General features: G+C 52.4%; 1 protein-coding gene across 2 annotated transcripts in view; it reads left to right on the top strand.

Moving 5' to 3' along the window:
- The window catches only part of PHGDH (phosphoglycerate dehydrogenase), a 33,323-nt gene extending 18,896 nt beyond the window's left edge, over window positions 1-14,427 (top strand). For both annotated transcript variants that reach the window (XM_012458833.3, XM_012458834.3), the window contains exons 6-12: window positions 4,792-4,924; window positions 5,439-5,587; window positions 7,553-7,705; window positions 10,683-10,815; window positions 12,036-12,166; window positions 13,041-13,278; window positions 14,094-14,427. In XM_012458833.3, the coding sequence (XP_012314256.3) occupies window positions 4,792-4,924; window positions 5,439-5,587; window positions 7,553-7,705; window positions 10,683-10,815; window positions 12,036-12,166; window positions 13,041-13,278; window positions 14,094-14,248 (1,092 nt within the window). In that variant the 3' untranslated portion in view covers window positions 14,249-14,427. The remainder of the gene's footprint in view (window positions 1-4,791; window positions 4,925-5,438; window positions 5,588-7,552; window positions 7,706-10,682; window positions 10,816-12,035; window positions 12,167-13,040; window positions 13,279-14,093) is intronic.
- The last annotated feature ends 4,363 nt before the right edge of the window (window positions 14,428-18,790 follow it).

Here is an 18,790-nt window from a genome sequence, read left to right as displayed (position 1 = left end):
GCACTTAGTTCCATGCCTATGGATGGATTCTGTGCCTGCAAAGAATAGAATATTGTTCAGGATGTTAAGAAAAAAACGTTTATCTCAGAACAGCTAAATCTATCACACTTTTAAACAGTTGTGTGGAATTGCTGTGTGGATAAATTGCTTTTTATTTGGCCATTCTGTCAATGATGGGCATTCGGGTTGTTTACAGATATGGACTTCGGTAAGAGAGCTTTCATGATACTCTCGGGGTTCTGCTTAGAGCTGTTGGAGAATGGGCCACCTCAGTTTGGAGGGAGACTGTCTGTGATAGTGCCAGGCTCTGCCTTGCCCCCCATTCTCATCAACAGCCTGGACCACGAGTCGTTTGTGGGTGGCAGGAAGCAAGGACAGGTAGTTAATACTTAAGCAAGGACAGGTAGTTAATACTTAAGGGTGTGGAATCGGGCCCGAAAAGACATATGAAGGCTAGAATGGTTGGGCACCCTCCCTGGAAATTTGTCAGAAGCTTTTCTGGGGGAGCAGGGCTTTGGTTTACAAAAGAGCAGTGGTTATCAGCGGCATAGCTGATAGAAAAGGTAATGTGACCTTCGGCCGCATTAAAAGAAGTATGGCTTTCGGAGCAAGGGAGAGGACATTCCCCACCCTCTAGCCTGACCAGCCTGCAGCCTGCCTGTGGCCTGAGTCATACAGGTCTTATGCTCTGTACTGTTCTGTCGGCGTGAAACTTTTTCTTTTTTTTTTTTTGAGACGGAGTTTCGCTCTTGTTACCCAGGCTGGAGTGCAATGGCGCGATCTCAGCTCACCGCAACCTCCGCCTCCTGGGTTCAAGCAATTCTCCTGCCTCAGCCTCCCGAGTAGCTGGGACTACAGGCGTGTGCCACCATACCCAGCTAATTTTTGTTTTTTTAGTAGAGACGGGGTTTCACCATGTTGACCAGGATGGTCTCGATCTCTTGACCTCGTGATCCACCTGCCTCGTCCTCCCAAAGTGCTGGGATTATAGGCGTGAGCCACCGCGCCCGGCCCGAAACTTTTTCTTGATAGTGTTGCTGAATAACAGGTGAGAGACTCAACTCATTCATGCTGGTGTGTTCCTTAGCATGTGTTTCAAGAGGTGAGCCTTGTGCTTTCTTATCAAGATTTTCCAGGAGGGAACAGACAAGCATCTCTTAACAGTTTCTTTGTCGCCCTCGTTGCGATGAATCCAACTTTAGCCCAGCGGGACGGACGTTGAAGCTGAGGGACCAGTCGTCAGTGATTCTTTCAGATCCAGCTAATGTTTGCTGAGGTCTGTGTCGGCTCCCGTGCTTGAAATGACTCTGTGGGGTCAGAATGATTATCCCAGGTTTATAAATAAGGCAACTGAGGCCCAGGAAGGTTCTATGATATGCTGAAGGTAATGTGGCTATGAACTGGTGGAATCCAGCTCAGCCTTCCAGGCTGGCACTCTTTGCCCAATACCACCCAACTCTATTCACGATCCATTGTAGTTAAACAGTCCCTGTGCCATGCCATTATGCTGCTTAGCTATTCCAAGGACAGACACTCTCCAGAATAGGCAGCTCCTATCCCACTGTGGTACCTGGAATGTTTATTGCCCAGAGCAGTGATTTTCAAACTCAGAGCCTCAGGTTCTGGCAAGGTGCCTTAAGGACACAGGTGGGAGCAAGGAGGGGCCCAGGGGGACAGCAGGTGGTGGCAATTTGAGCCTTCACCTCTGCAGCTTTGAACTGATCTGTTTTTATATTTGCGCCTCTGTTTAAGGTGTCATTGCACTGGTAGGGAGAGTTCCAATGCTAAATTAAAAATTCAGCTATGGGGCAGAGAGAGCGCGTGACCTTGAAGGTTCTTGTTCAGAGCCTCTTTAACTGGGAGGCCTCCTTGCTCTCCTCTTTGCTCTGCTGAGCCAGCATACCAACCAGCCTCTCAGGGCTGCTTTCTGTGACCTCAGGCAGCTAGGAGTCACCAGCTTCCCTGGAGTCCTGCTTAGAAAGTGAGGCTTCCTCTGTTGTATCAACATCAGGAGTCTGTCCTGGGGCTGGGATTGAGGTGAGGGAACCCCTTCATGCTTCTCCCCAAGGCTTCTCTCCGGGAGTAGTCTTTGAATGGTGTGTACCCACAGCTGCTCCAATTTCTGTGTATTAGGACATCTGACCCTTTCCAGGACACATCAGGACCCTGGCAGGCATGTGTGTCCTGGGCCTGATGTCACCCTTTCTTTCCATCCCCTCAACATTGTCTCCTAGTGTTGGAACCCCAACCCCTAGCTGAGTTCACCTCTTTTCTGCCCTGGTTATCTCAAATGGAAAATGAGAACAGAGGTTTGCTCAGTGAGATTCCTTCCCGGCAGTCATCTGCAGATAAATGAGATACTCTGTGTGAAAGAAGGAAGCTGAGTCAGTGCTTCGCTGACCACTGAGGAAGATGCTCAGCTGCTCCTCTCCCTGCAGCCCCAGGCACCTGCCTGTGGAGGGGGCCAGGCTCAGCCTGCAGCGTCCTTTCTCCTGCCAGCCCCCAGGCTGTTCTTGGCTCCTGAGCTCGAAGCAGACGTCAGCCAGTCTGGATCTTACAATTTCTATTGGTATTCCTTTCCTCTCCCCTACTCCATGCGAGAAAAAAAAATACATCTGGATTAGAGATGAACAGGGCCATTGTTCCTGCTGGCCTCAGAGCCAGCAGACAAAGAAGACTTGTGACAATGATGGCAGGGACCCTGCCTCCTCCCCTGGACACTTTCTTCTCCCCACCAGGAGTGAGTAGGTTAGCTGGGTGCGGTGGCTCATGCCTGTAATCCCAGCACTTTGGGAGGCCGCGGCAGGTGATCACGAGGTCAAGAGATTCAGACCATCCTGGCCAACGTGGTGAAACCCAGTCTGTACTAAAAAAATTCAAAAATTAGCTGGGTGTGGTGGTGCGCGCCTGTAGTCCCAGCCACTCAGAAGGCTGAGGCAGGAGAATTGCTTGAACCTGGAGGGGGAGGTTGCGGTGAGTCAAGATCGTGCCACTGCACTCCAGCCTGGCGCCTGGCGACAGAGCAAGACTCTGTCACAAAAAAAAAAAAAACTTATAAATAAATAAAAAAAAGAAATGAGTGGGTTAGAGCCGAGGAGAGCAGCAGTGTCTGAAAAAGACCACCTGTGTTCTGAGCTGGCAGTTCTTACAGGGCGTGGGGGCAGCAGTATCTTTCCCCAAAACCTGCCTGATCATTAGTGTGGGACCACTTGGCTTTCCTTATTCCACAAGGCTAAAGATGAAAAGAGGGATCCAGAGGCTTCACCTTACTCATAACCATTTTCAGCTTCTGCCCTAGAAGTACTGAATTTGATCCTCTTCCCTACTATGTTCTTTTTTATTTTTTCTGAGACAGGGTCTTGCTCTGTCACCTAGGCTACAGTCTCACTCTCTGAGGTCCAAGTGACTCTCCTGGCTCAGCCTCCTGAGCGGCACGGTGTGTGCCGTCACACTTGGCTAATTATTTAATATTTTTGTAGAGGAAGGGTCTTACTATATTGCCCCAGCCAGTCTCAGACTACTGGGGTCAAGTGATCCTCCTGCCTCAGCCTCCCAAAGTGCTGGGATTATAGGCATGAGCCCTGGCACCCAGCTTTCCCATTATGTCCTAAAGTATTTATTCTGTATCCCTAATTTCAAAAATAATTTATGAATATGTAGTGGAGAACTTGAAAGCACAGGAAAGTAAAGGACGAAAATAATTCCACCATCCAGAGACAACTGCTGTGAAAGTCCTGTGCTGTGTTTTTATCTAGTTCTTACGTTCTCTCTCGGGGTTAAGGGGAATTTCTCTTCAAATAATTCCCAGTGATTGAATGTGAGAGTGAGGGATGACTGCAGTTATCCGCCTTGCTCCTTTATTTAGGGTTGAGGACCCTTGTTCAGGGGGACTGACCTGTGCCTTTCCACGCAGTGGGCCGTGACTGCGGGAGGCTGCGGGTCAGGCCTCCTGGTTGAGAGGGCACGCGCTGTCGCTCCCGCTCCGGGTCCTGCCTTGCACCCCTGTTGCCCTCCTGCTTCGCTTCTGCTCACTCTGTTTTAGTACCTGGGGCACCTGTCTGTTTTCTGGACTGGACCTTCCAGCTGCAGCTGCCATTTCTCCTCCCTTTCCCGGCTGTCTGCTCCCCACGTGACTGCCCTCCCTCGCTGCTTTCTGAGGACTTCCAAGCTCCACCTGGTCCAGACACACGTGAGCGACTGTGGCATCTGTGTGCGGTCAGAGCGTGGAGGCACACACACCTTCCTCTGAGCTCTGGCAGTGCCCCTCCTCATTGTGGACCCCCTGCTTCCCTCAGCTCTCAAGCAGACAGGCACCATCCCAGCACCTTTGTGCTGTCATCAGAATTAAACTGGAGAATTAATTAAGCTGAGCATGGTACTGAATATATGGCAAAGGCTCACAAAATGTTTGCCATTCTTTTTTTTTTTTTTTTTTTTAAGACGGAGTTTTGCTCTTGTTACCCAGGCTGGAGTGCAATGGCGCAATCTCGGCTCACCGCAACCTCCGCCTCCTGGGTTCAGGCAATTCTTCTGCCTCAGCCTCCTGAATAGCTGGGATTACAGGCATGCGCCACCATGCCCAGCTAATTTTTTGTATTTTTAGTAGAGACGGGGTTTCACCATGTTGACCAGGATGGTCTCGATCTCTTGACCTCGTGATCTACCCGCCTTGACCTCCCAAAGTGCTGGGATTACAGGCTTGAGCCACCGTGCCCAGCCATGCCATTCTTAAGAATAACAATACTCATAATTAAGAATGACACTTCCTCCCTCTCTCTGTCTTCTGACCAGACGATAGGCTATGATCCCATCATTTCCTCAGAGGTCTCGGCTTCCTTTGGTGTTCAGCAGCTGCCCCTGGAGGAGATCTGGCCTCTCTGTGATTTCATCACTGTGCACACTCCTCTCCTGCCCTCCACCACAGGTAGGTGCATCCTTACATTGTGGATTGGCACAGAAGTCACAGACCAGTTAACAAATGGGCCCTTCACCTGGGCCTTCTGCAGGCGCTGGGAACCGGCTGTGGGGAGGGGGTCCATCCAGGTCCTGCAGAGCCTGGTGCTTTGTTAGATGCCCCTGCGTCAGATAGGGGAGGGCGAGCCAGCTGGAAGTGCTTGGGGTCTAGGTGAGCTGGGCACAGGGACGACCAGTGACTCCGTGGATGCTTCCTGCAGCCCCTGCAGGGCTTTCTGATTTGAAAAAGTAAGATCTCAAGAATTTCTAAGATGTTTCTAAACTGAGTCTGGCCCAGATCCATAACAGGGACTGCTGCCCCGGAGCATCCGCAGAGGAAGAGATGAGATCGAGGAGGCTGCCGTCCAGCAGGAGAGGGGCTCTGGGAAGGAACTGGCTGGAGGAAAGGGAAGACCCTGGGAGCCAGGGATAGGCGTGGGGATCCCGGGGCTGCCCCAGCAGGAAGACGCTTTGCTTTCTTCCAGGCTTATTGAACGACAGCACCTTTGCCCAGTGCAAGAAGGGAGTACGTGTGGTGAACTGCGCCCGTGGAGGGATCGTGGACGAAGGCGCCCTGCTCCGGGCCCTGCAGTCGGGCCAGTGTGCCGGGGCTGCGCTGGACGTGTTTACAGAAGTAAGTGCCTGCAGCCTCAGTGTCAGGAGGAGGGGAGAGTTAGGGAGCAGAGAGGCCCGTGTCCAGGAAAGCCTGGCGTTTTACAGAAGGCCTGTAGCTTATTGTCTCTTTCATCCGTGGTAAACGGGAAAATTGTACTGCCAAAAACACACCTGTGTGATTTGAGTTGCCTTTGCGGAGCCTGGTATGGAGGCAACTATGTGGTTTTCTGCAAAACTCAGGTTTCAGAGGGGACTCGGTTCCTGATTCCAGGCTCTTCAGACTGCTAACAGATTGACAAAGATAGAGCCACAAATCACTTCTGTGGTTGAGGGTCTGGGGCAGGGAGAGAAGGGGTTTGGTGTGTTGTTAGAAAACCCTGATTGAAATGCAGCCCCATTACCAAGCAGATGTCCTTTCCAGTATCCATCGGCATTCCTTTTCCCCTCTCTCTTCCTGGGTAGGCAGAAGCGCGGGGATACTGGCAGGATTCCCTCAGGGTCCTCAGGGTGGGCTGCTCTCCCAGCGGGAGCACAGGCTCAGCCGCACACCAGATCCAGTAGGGAAGAGTACTTTTGCCCTTTAATCCTGCTGGCTCCTCTCCTGAGAGATCCTGCCCCCAACGTTGGGGCTTCTCCCCGTGAAGAAGGGAAAGGGCGTGGACTTTGGCTTGGGTGGTTGTGGTTCACTGGTTACTAGCTGTGTGTCCTGGGAAGGTCCCTGGCCCTCTCTGAGCCCCTGTAGCACTCACCGCCTACTCCCAACCTAGGGCATACAGTGCCTTTTGGTTTGTAACCCTGCTCATCTTTTTCGACTCTGAGATTATAAGCTCCCTGAAGGCAGGGCAAACCTTGTCCATCTTTGTATCACTATCCTCCCTAACACAGAACCTTCTCCTGTTCTCTTGTACCACCTGCTGGTGGTAAGGGACTCTTGGGGTTACTGATTATGGTCTGGCCGGGATTACAGGGTTACATGGTTATGCATGGCCGGGATACCCAGGGTTACATGATCAAAATTCAGTGGGACCAACAGAGCCCCCAGGAGAATGTGCAGAAGATGCGTAAATAACATTCCGAAGGGCGATCTTCTCAGTGAGCAGAGGGTGGAAAACACACCGCAGGGCGGGGCGGAGGAGCCACAGACGGGCAGCCTGTGCTGAGGAGAGCCAGGATGCGGTTACCTGTGTGGAGTGTCTGTGAAGAGCAGGACACCGCTAAGAGTCCAGCGAGGGCCATCGACAGCAAGTGCTGCATGGATGCAGGGGCTGAGTTTCAGGAAAAAAACCCAGGAACAACAGCAGTAGCTACCACTAGTTTTTTTTTTTTTTTTTTTTGAGACAGAATTTCGCTCTTGTTGCCCAGGCTGGAGTGCAATGGTGCGATCTCGGCTCACCGCAACCTCCGCCTCCTGGGTTCAGGCAATTCTCCTGCCTCAGCCTCCTGAGTAGCTGGGATTACAGGCACGCGCCACCATGCCCAGCTAATTTTTTGTATTTTTAGTAGAGATGGGGTTTCACCATGTTGACCAGGATGGTCTCGATCTCTTGACCTCGTGATCCACCCACCTTGGCCTCCCAAAGTGTTGGGATTACAGGCGTGAGCCACTGTGCCCGGCCAGCTTTTTTTAACCTTCCACGTTAAAGGTGCATAATCCCCACGGTAATGTTGTGAGGGAGATAGGATCAACCCATTTCACAGACAAAGAAACCGAGGGTTAGATCAGGGTTTGCCCCAAAGTACCTAGGTGGTAAGTGGTGAAGGTGAGATCTGAATCTGGTTCACACTTTCTGCTCTGTCCACTCTGCTGAGATGGAACATTCATGAGGAAGCCCACTGTTGAGTCCAGTGACCACCCTGACAAGACAGAAGTGGAAGGCAGCAGCACCCCGACTGCCTTCCCTCCAACTGTCCAGTTCCCTGGGGTGGCCCAAGTGGGTGTGAACAGTCCATGGCAGTCAACCTAGAGTTATCTCTTTCTGAGCAGGAGCCACCACGGGACCGAACCTTGGTGGACCATGAGAATGTCATCAGCTGTCCCCACCTGGGCGCCAGCACCAAGGAGGCACAGAGCCGCTGTGGGGAGGAAATTGCTGTTCAGTTCGTGGACATGGTGAAGGGGAAATCTCTCACGGGGGTTGTGAGTATCACCACCTGGGGCTGGGGGCCAGGAGTCAGAGGGAGGAAAGGAAGGAGGGCGTCTTGTAGGGGCTAGTGACAGTGTGGGTGAACAGATTCAGCTCTGGGAACAGAAGATAAGGGAAACTGCTTGAGTCAACACTCTCCGGAGAGGGTGGGTGGGAGCCTCCCATCTCCAGCCTTGATAACAGAAGCCTTGTCAGCAGAGAGCCCGGCTCGGGCCTGTTACAATGTAGTCTTGCTGCAGAGATTGTGGCCCTTCCCAGGCCCAGCCTCTGGAGAAAGACTCCTTTGTTCTCCACATGCCTTGGGAATGGAGTGCTGCTTGGGTGCCAGCCAAGTGCAGCAGGTGGGGACATGGTGGGGGATGGCCCGTGTAGAAAGTTTGCACTCTGTAAGCTCCCCAGAAACCCACTCGCAAACCAGCCCTCCATGCCGGCTGGCCCCCTTACGTTCCCCAAATCACGGCATAAGACCCCGCTTCTTGTCTTTGCTTCCATCAAGCCCTTCCTGGCATGTGCGTCTCCTTCGACCTTAATCTGACTTACAAGTCCTGTGTCATTCATTCAGTTTGTGGATATTCCTTAAGTTCCACTGGGTACCAGACCCTGTCATAGCCCTTGGGAGACACAGGTGTGTGAGGGAGGCATAGCTCTGCTTCCAGGGGCTTGCCACCTCCTTGGGAAGTGTGGCTTGGCCTTTCCAGCCCCTTCTCAAATTCTGTGGTTAATCAACCACGTTCTTGTTATTAAGGTTCAGTTCCATAAGGTGTTTTTTTTTTTTTAATCTTTCTACTTAACCTAAATTCTAAGTTCCCTGAGGATAAAAAAACATGACTTAAGCCTCTCTGCAGCTTGTGTGGGTGGGCTCAGGCCATCGAATTAGTACCCTCAAAGAGTCAGGGAAATGGGCTGGGGGTTCCCAACTGTCCTGGCTGACCTTCAGTCAGGGGATTTTCGTTCGTAAGGGCGGCACTGTGGCAGGAGAGAGCGGGATGTTGGTTCCGCCCTCCCACCTCTGGATTGAGAGCCCAGCCTTCCAGGCCTCTCTGCCTCCTCCATCCTGAGGAAGGAAGGGTGCCTACTGCCACCCAGCAGCCCCACGCAGTCCACGGAATTCATCAGGGCTAGGACCGGCAGCACAGTAATGGGTGAGCAGAGACTCTGACCTGTCTGCGTCCTCCTCCAGCCTCTACGCTCTGGAGCTCCTCGGGGCAGAGCGCTCTTCTTCATTCATCTTGCACCTGGCCGACCTCTGAGCAGGTTCGTTCCTCCCAGGGGATGTGGCTTATGCTCCAGGCTGAGGTTTGCGCTCATGACCATTGCCAGTCAATCCGGGCTTCAAGGTTTCAGCCTTTCAGCCTGCTCAGAAGGCAGGTGTCTGCCCTCCCCATCGCAGATTTGCGATGTATTGCCATTACCATTAGGTAGTGTTGACATTCCAGGGCTTTTCCTGAAAGGGACTCCCTAATGTAAGTTCCATCAATGGACCACAAAATGTCAATGTCTTAGGAGGTGAAACCTCTTGGTCAGAATAACTAACCTTAGGCAAACTGACCTGTCCACCCACACCAGCAAATGGTCTCAGAGTAGCCATTTAGAAAAAGACATTTTTGTGACGTAGGAAATATCTTTTCCTGATTCTTTCCTGCATTTTCTCCAGTTCAATTTTGTTCCAGCCTCAGACACAGAATAATAACATTAGGGTCAGGTTGGTGACCAAAAGCGCCTGACTCCTCCCTGGAGTTCTCCCACCTGTAATCCAGGGAAGACTGCGAATCCTCCTTTTACTCAGGATCCCTGTGACGGGCACCTCCCCAGCACGGACTCTGCAGGCTCACACAGAGCACAGAGATGCCGTGAGGTGCCTGCCTACGGGGCCGCTTACTTGGACTTGATTCTGCTGCTTCAGGCCCTCAGCCCCAGCTGCTGTGGCATGGTGCTCCAGGTCTCCCAGCAGCTGGCTGCTCCACCCCACCGCCCTTCCCCTCTGCATCCCCTTGGAGGGAATTCAGGGTCCCTGCAGCAAGAAGCCTGCAGACCTGCCGCCTCCCGCACTGAAGAGGCTCCCGTGAAGCCCGCCTCAGCGGTCATTTCTAATACTGCGATTCTCTCTGTTTTAAAAAAAAAGAATTCTTGCAGTGATATCTTTATAAAAACAGAAAGAGAAGCATCTGTGTTTCCTTCTAATTACATCTTGTAGCTGCCTGTTTGAGTCACATCTTTCTTAGATGGCTGACTTTACGAGTTATCTCAATAAAAGTGGCCAGATGCCTAACTCAGAACCAGAGTATTTTAAACCACAAAATGGAATTGACATTTTGGCCCAGAACAAGCTTGTTCTGTTATCAGGCCCCTGGTGGGGAGGGGGTGCGCAGCCAGCCAGATCCTAGACTTACAACTTTTGGGGGATATGTGGCTTCTGTCCCCTCAGTGTCACTGCATGCCTCACGGTGGACTTCACGTGGGTTGATACTTGAAGCACGGTCATCAAAACATTGTGATAATTGATCATAGTGTTCAGTGGCAATGTAAACACTCACTTTAAAAAAGTCAAGGTAGAAAATAAAAATGAAGGCAAATTGGGACTGCCCGAGAAGACCCGTCACTCTTCATCCATGTTATCTTTGATTTCTGGGTGTTTTGTGTCAAAGGCTCACCTTTACTGTGCTGCCCAACCCCTTCCCCAGTGCAGACAAAACAAGTCTCCCATGGAGGGTGCCAGGTAGGACACAGTTCCACGAGAGGAATCATTTGGAGTGGTTGTGGCCTTCTGCATCCTTTTCTGGCTCTCCTCATCTGTAGGAACAAGTCATTGTCCTCTTGCTGGGGCTGATGGAAGCTGTCACCCACCAGGCAGCAAGGCATGAGTGACCCTATGCTTTCTTTCCTGTGGAGCTGGGTCTTGGCAGCCAGACCTTAATTCAGACTCTGCGATGCCTCTTCCTGACCACAGCCCCGCTCCTCCATCCTCTGCAGGTAAATGCCCAGGCCCTTACCAGCGCTTTCTCTCCACACACCAAGCCTTGGATTGGTCTGGCAGAAGCTCTGGGGACACTGATGCGAGCCTGGGCTGGGTCTCCCAAAGGGACCATCCAGGTGGTAACACAAGGTGAGCTGGGGAGCTTGCAGAGGGAGGGGGAGGAGGGGATGAGGGGGGTGTGGGCTCTGCCCTGCTGGGTGTATCTGCTGCAGGACGAGGGGTTAGTGAGAGGAAGTGGGGCTGGCTTGGACCCTGCCCTGAGTATCACTCCCTTACTACTGGTGGGAGGGTGGTAAAAGGGAGGGGTAGAAAAAGTCATTGGAAAGATATACTGAATTTTCACAAATCATGTTTATGTAGTATTTTTAAGACATACATGTTCTGGGTGCAAGGGAGACCTCTACAAGATAAGAGTTTCATGCGAGAAGCTGTAGGATGGCTGGAGGGAGGACCTAATTAAGCAACAGGACACTGGATTCTGGTTTGTGGCCCTGCCGTTTGCCTGCTGTATGATGCTCCCTTCTGAGACTCTCCCTTGGATTCTTCACTTGTAAAGTTAGAGTTAGGGGCAGATGAGGACACTTTGCGCTCTGTGACTTACTAAAGTGGTCCCTTGGGCCGTCTGACAGCCCTCGAAGGTGCCTGCTCAGCTGTGGAATGGGAATGAGCGCAGTGCCCTCTGTCCACCCCTCGGGCTGCTGAGCAGGCTGTGGCCACCTTCGCAGTGGATCCAGTACTGTGCAGATATGGCTGAGTGACCAAGGAGGGCTCCAGTTTCCTTAACTCTGTAGGGGCGTGTCTTTCCCCATGGACTGTTGAGCGCCCCACGCTTGGGGAGAGATTGCAGGGTGAGGGCAGCTAAACCCCAGACATTGGCAATACCCGGGAAGGGCAGAACCAGGGGGTCCCCAGCGGCCTGGGTGTCCAAGCTCCGAAGGAAACAAGGCGGGGAGCTGGGCAGCACTTGCTTCAGTTGCTTCTTTCTGGTTTCATTTCCTGAAGCTGGCAAGGCTCTGAGTGCCAAGGAGCGGTAAGCGTAGGGAATTTTCCAGTGTCCCGTGGGAGAATAACAAGCCAGGTGCTGGATTGGAGGAGGGGAGTGGAGTTGGGCTGAGTTTCGGAGCAGAGTTTCTCAAGGTGGTTAAAGCATCTTGGGTTTCCCGGCTTGGACCCAGATTATGCCTCCTCTGAGCCCACTGAAGGGTAAGTAGACCTGCCTGGGGCAGGCTACCCTTGGGGTCCCCAGGGCAGCGAGGAGCCCATAGTCCAGATCTAGGTGCCAGCGGCTTCCTGCCCCCTCCGGTGGTGCTCGACAAGCAGTGACCTCACGGTAGCTTCTCTGTCCGCAGGAACATCCCTGAAGAATGCTGGGAACTGCCTGAGCCCTGCAGTCATCGTCGGCCTCTTGAAGGAGGCTTCCAAGCAGGCGGATGTGAACTTGGTGAACGCCAAGCTGCTGGTGAAAGAGGCCGGCCTCAATGTGCGCCCCCCTCCCTCACGCTGCCTCCCCATCCCTGTCAGCGCCACCCTCCTCCCCCACATTTCCAGAGCCCGTTCACTGAGCGGAGGCTTAGGTGCCAGTCTTGCACCACCCTGTCCACCTATGAGGGGTAGCTGGTTTCTTCATCTGCAAAACAGAGACACTGGCTGGCCCCGAGTGTGGCTGGTGACACTGCTTTGTGTGTGAGTGCTGTGGGAACGAAACCAGTAGCAGTAGCAGCGTCCCCATCTCACGGCCAGAGAAAATGACCAGCCAGTGTGTCTGACTCTACCTGACTCCCCTCAGGGCTCCTCATGCCAGAGCACCCAGGTTCCCTATGCGCTTGCGATTTCTGCGAGCAAGCAGCACATCCTGCTGCCTCGCACGGCTTCCCGTCGGCGCCTTTCCCTCTGGTTCTCTGTTTAGATCAAAGTCTGTTGCTCAGCCAGTGGGAGCTGGCAGAAGGGATAGGCATTAGAGCTGCCATGTCCTCACCCCTCTGCTCCCCTCCACCCCTGCCTCCCCGTCATGCCACTGATGCTGTGCGGGAAGCTGTGTCAGAGCAGGAGGGGCCAGAGTGGAGTCTCTTCACAGCCCTGCCTCCCTCCTTTTCTTTCCTCCCTGCTTCCCTCCAAGCCTTTCCCTGTGCCTGGCCGATTCCTTTGCCCTCCCCTTTAAGGAGATCATGGGTTTTCCAGGAAGCTGATGCCCAGGGGCACACAGCTTGATCCATTTGCTCTCTCCCTTCTGGTCCTGAATTACTGAGCACGTTATCCAAGCTGGAGCCCTACGTCCCACCAGTGGGTGATTCGGCCGAGAGGAGGGTGGACGCGGTGCAGCCGGGAGGGGTAACTGTCGCCTTGCCTTCTTGCAGGTCACCACCTCCCACAGCCCGGCAGCACCAGGGGAGCAGGGCTTCGGGGAATGTCTCCTGGCTGTGGCCCTGGCAGGCGCCCCTTACCAGGTTGTGGGCTTGGTCCAGGGCACCACACCTGTGCTGCAGGGGCTCAATGGAGCTGTCTTCAGGCCAGAAGTGCCTCTCCGAAGGGGCCTGCCCCTGCTTCTGTTCCGGACTCAGACTTCCGACCCTGCAATGCTGCCTACCATGATTGGTGAGGAGGGCCCTGGAGGGCTGGCTGGTGCCCTTGAGGCTGGGGTGGGGTCTGCCCTGGGACTGAGCTCTACCCACCTTCCTTCAGCCCCTCTTCATGCCCCAGGGTGTGTCTGTATCTACACCATGCAGAGGGTCTGTCCTGCCAGTTTTCAGAACATTCAGGGAGTGGGTACTCAGTTCGAAGAGAGAAAGTGCCTTATCCAGGGTCACAGAGCAGCATGGCGGGGTGGGCCCAGAGCCTCTCTTCCTGCCCAGCGGTGGGTCCCCAGCTCGCCATGTTAAAAACACTGGACCTGCCTGTGGAGCCATAGCCCAGGAGCTCAGGGACATTGAGTGCAGGTTTCTTAATACTCCTGCCTGTGGCCGGCCCTGGTGGCCAGCCCAGCTGCAGCAAAGCCTGCAATGCCTCCAGCCATGGTGGGCATCTTGGACCTGCCCCAGTGCCCTGGGGCTTGGGCTGCTGTTTGGCAGAGGGTGTGCTTTCAAACGCTGAAGGGCCTGATTTCACCATCCTTGCTGGCTGCGCAAGGGACCTTTCCTGCTTTTCTCCCTTGCTGTTGGCTGGATAAAACTAGCGATCAGCAAGTCGAGAGCTACAGCTGATGGTCATGGCGTTCCCAGAGAGTCGGGAATATCAGTGGAAGCTGGGCAGATGCCCTGCTGCTCTCCCATCTCAGCTCTTCGACTCTGAGACCATCGTTCCCTCATTGCACCTTTGATCACAGAAGCCTAGAACTTCTAACTCTGCTACCAATCCTTCACTCCTTTCCACCCCCATGCCCTGTGCCAACCAGGAGTTTCTTCTATTTCCAGGCCTGCTGGCAGAGGCAGGCGTGCGGCTGCTGTCCTACCAGACTTCACTGGTGTCAGATGGGGAGACCTGGCACGTCATGGGCATCTCCTCCTTGCTGCCCAGCCTGGAAGCGTGGAAGCAGCATGTGACCGAGGCCTTCCAGTTTCACTTCTAACCTTGGGGCTCACGGGTCCCCGCCTCTGGGGCTTTTCTGAAGAAACCTACCCACTGTGATCAACAGGGAGAGAAGATCCACATTCTTGGGCTGAACACGGGCCTCTGACGCTGCTTACACGGCGCTCCTCTGACCCTGTAGTACAGCAGTAACCATCTATTAAAAGACCCTCCCAGCAACTCCTGCGTCTTTGTGTGGTCATTACCCTAAAGCACCACCAGAGGGCGGTCACAGGCAGACGTAGGGCTTGGTTTAGACTGCGGGGGTATGGGAGATTGGGAAGAGCAAATGGCTTGGGTGTGGGTTCTTTGAAGATCATCCCTCTCTTGTCTGTCTAAGGTTACTCAGAGGCACTTTTACAGGAACAAAGCTCAGTGTATCTCACAGTGCTACGGTATTTCAGATCCCTTCCATCTGGGAATATACATGCACATTAGTAAGTAAGATTCAACAAACAAGCCCAGCATTATGTACCAGGCACTGGGCTAGGTGCTTTAAGAGGAGAATTCAAACCTGACCCTTTCCCCATAGAAGTCTGTAGGAGAGACAGAGCATGCAGAGGTCACTGGAAGCAGTGAGGGATGCTACAACAGAGGTGTATAGGGAATTCTCGAGTCCAGAGGAGGAAGTAATTTGAGCTAAGGATGTTGATGTCTCAGGAGGTGTTTAGAAGGATTTCATAAGGGAAAGAAAGTGTCAAATCATGGGGGCATGAGAATATTTGGCAGGTTCACCCAGCAAGTTCAGTGTGGGTTGGGGTGAACGTGTCACTTTTCTTTGAAAGATGATTTTCATGAGAACACATGGACACAGGGAGGGGAGCATCACACACTGGGGTCTGTTGGGGGAAAATAGGGGAGGGACAGTGGGGAGTGGGGAGTTGGGGAGAGATAGCATGGGGAGAAATGCCAGATATAGGTGAAGGGGAGGAAGGAAGCAAATCACACTGCCATGTGTGTGCCTATGCAACAATCTTGCATGTTCTTCACATGTACCCCAAAACCTAAAATGCAATTTAAATAAATAAATAAATAAAAGGAAACATGCTTTTCATGAAAAATATGGCTGAATGGTACTCTACCCAAAATGTTCACTTCAGGGAGCTTTCTCCCCATTAATAGGGGATGATCCACTGTGTGCCCAGTAGTGTCTGTTTCTCAGATTCCTGGCCTAGCTAAGAAGGCCGGACATGGGGCAGCTGCTTGGCACTGGCAGAGGCGAGTCCAGCACTCAGGCCTCCTTAGTTCTGCGATGGAGCCAGGTGTCGATAGGAACTACAGCAGTAAAGGCCATGCTAGCGTCTGCAGCGAGCTCAGAGGGGTTGGCCTTGCTGTAGCTCTGAAGGGAGTGGGCCTGGGAGTGAATGCCACGGTCAACTTTGGACAGCTGTCTGACTGGGAAAGCAGTGTTGAATTCTGAGTCTTTGTTTCCTCATCTGTGGGAGGACTCATGGTGCTTCTCACAACTGCAATGAGAACTGACCAGATTAAGAAGTGACTGTTGGGACGTGCCAGGAGCACTTGGCGAACATTGGTTTCTTCACCCTATGCACTCCCGAGAGCAGACAAGCAGGTCGCTATTTCTTACATGGAGCCAACCCCATGAACCAAGGAGCTCTCTATGAGACTTCATTGCAGTTATGTTCAGCCAGATCTAGACACCGGGTGTTCCAACAGCAGACAACCCATTCTCTTCCATTTGAAAAATATCTGTGCCTCGCATGGCATCTGCTGAGGTCACTTGAGTGCACTGGTAGCTAGAAAAACAGGCCAAAATTGATGACGTTAAAAATTCAGTTAAAAATTGAGCTCAATTTTTAGCCTCTCGGCCTCCTTCCTCATAAACCCCTAGACAAAACATGTTCTCTGCACTGAGGTGGTCAGAACAGTACTAGAAACCCAGATTACTTGAGCATCTCTAAATATCTTCTTTGACTGGGCCATGGAAGATGGCATGGGGTGACCTCATGTCACGTGTCCCATGGCCATTCACATGACCTGTCCCAAACTGGCAGGATTCGTTGTAAAATTCAGCTGGTTTCTTTAGGAACCTCCATAATATTTTTCATAGTAACTGCATCAATTTGCATTCCCATCAACAGTCTAGAAGTTTCCCTCTTCTCAACATCTTCACCAACACTTGCTATCTCTCGTCGTCTTTGGTAACAGTCGTCCTAAGACGTGTGAAGCGGCGCCTCGTGGTTTGGATTCACATTTCCCTGATGACTAAGTAAATAGGCAAGACGCAGAAAGAAACCTATTGCATGTGCTCACTTATATGTGGAGTCCCAAAACAGAAAGAGGCCAAATATATCGAGATAAGGACTAGAAAAGTGGTTGAGGGGGGTGTCCAGGGAGATACAGGTCAAAGCATGTAAAGCAGAAAATACGGGCCGGGCGCGTGGCTCATGCCTGTAATCTCAGCACTTTGGGAGGCCAAGGAGGGCGGATCAGGAGGTCAAGAGATCGAGACCATCCTGGCCAACATGGTGAAACCCTGTCTCTACTAAAAATACAAAAATTAGCCGGACATGGTGGCGCGCACCTGTAGTCTCAGCTACTCAGGAGGCTGAGGCAGGAGAATTGCTTGAATCCGGGAGGCAGAGGTTGCCATGAGCCAAGATCGCGCCATTGCACTCCAGCCTGGCACCTGGCGACTGAGCGAGACTCTATCTCAAAAAAAAAGCAGAAAATACATAGAATGAATAAGTCAGATCTAAGGTACAACATGAGGATTATAGTTAATAATGTGTATTGTACTGAGGATTTTTCCTAAATGAGTAGATTGCAGCTGCCTTGCCGTGGTGGAGGGGATCGGCAAGTTTGTAAAATAATGAATATGTTAATTTATTCCATTATAGTAACCACTTTGCTACATATATGTATCTTACAACATCATGTTCTATCCCTCAAATATACACAATAAACTTTTTGAAAAATCCAGCTGATGCTAGAGGGAGGGTGCCACTGACTCCCTCGTGTTCTCCGTGGCATGCAGCTTCTCTTCACTGACCCTTTAGAGAAGAGGGCCATTCTTGTGCACTTTAGCTGGGAAGCAGAGGCTGGCTGTGAGATCAGGGCGGAATCAGGGCAAAAGCTGGCCCACACACAGAAGCCGCCTCAGCGTGCTGACTCCTGAAGTGTGATCAGCGTGTCCCCTTACAGCCTGCGCATCCTTTGCATCAGTTTTAACATCACACGTTGAGTATTCCTGTTTGAATGAGTATAACATAGCCCAACATCTGCCTAAGCTGCCATCCTCTCTTCTGCCCTAGGTCACCCTGTGTGAATGAAGTTGGAGGGAGCCAGGGACCCCTGTGTGTGCAATGGTGGCAATGACTAATGCCATCCCGAGGGCCCTGTGGGTGGACCAGTGCTGATGCGCAGCTGGTGTATGGGGTGTGGGCAGTGTCCATCCAATTTGTCGGCTTCTGACAACTAAGCATTGAATATATCCAATATCATCCCATTTGTGTTCAAATGCCTCGCTAGTGGAGGCAGGCCTGGCCTCTGATGCAGGAAGTATGGGAAGTTCTGGTTGCTGAGGCCGACAGGCTGATGGAGGCAGTTTCAGCACCAACACTGCACAGTGAGCTCCTGCGTGAATAGAAGGCCAGGCCCGATGCCTCCTGTCTCCAGAGCTAAGATTACTGCTGGTTTTTCTACCCTGCACACAGACACCGCTCCAGAGATCGTACGAAGGGCACATGTTGTCCTGCTAGGGATGCCAACCAGGTTGAGGGCCCCTAAACATCCTGCCAAGGAGGTTCAGGCAGCAGGAGGGTAGCAGAGAGGGGCTGCTCAGAGAGGCCTGGGAAGGCAGTCAGCTGATTCTAGATTCACTGCACAAATCAGGGCTGATCTGGGATTTGCTGGTGTTGGTTGTGACATGAACAGTCTTGAGCAAAACCGTGAAGGGAACAGGCCCATCTTCTCATTCCTGTGGGGCCCCCTCCCCGGCCCCCACCACCTCTGTTCCCTGTCCATGGAAAGGATCCCCTCTCTTTTCCAAGGTGCCCTTTCCTCATGGGGTGGCTGAGGAAACTTTCTAAAAGGAAATGAATGACAACACCCGGATACCTTCCCTCGCCTCCCTCTCCCCTCTTCAGCTCAATGCCCATCCCTGGGAACCATTGCTGTTTTATAAGAGGACTCTAGAAGAAGGACTGCCCTCACCCAAGGGGGAAAGACCCTCTCATGGAACAATATCCTGCCATCAAAATTTATTTCTTTAATTTTTGACTGCAGAAGGCAAAAACTTGTTAACCTTCGCCCTGTGTTTATTTGTTCAAATGGCAGTGGCAAGGAGTGACCAAAAGATCTGAACTACAGCTCCCGCTGGCCCGTGTGTGCTGCTTTCTGCGCGGTGTCTTTAGATCAGGGAAGTAGGCGAGGGAAGCTGTATTCTACCATTCTGATTTGCCTTGTATCTTGTCATAGTACTTGGCCTGTGGGAGAAATAGAATGGAATTGCGAGGGGAGAGAGGCAGGCTGCGAGGCGAGGACCCAGCCCTCCGATCCAGGAGGTCTATCTAGCAGAGTT

Source organism: Aotus nancymaae, unplaced genomic scaffold, assembly GCF_030222135.1.
Source record: "Aotus nancymaae isolate 86718 unplaced genomic scaffold, 86718_ANA_hifiasm-v0.15.2.pri h1tg000007l, whole genome shotgun sequence".
Lineage (NCBI taxonomy): Eukaryota > Metazoa > Chordata > Mammalia > Primates > Aotidae > Aotus > Aotus nancymaae.
Note: the sequence above shows the minus strand (reverse complement) of the source record. Positions and strands in the feature narration are given on the sequence as shown.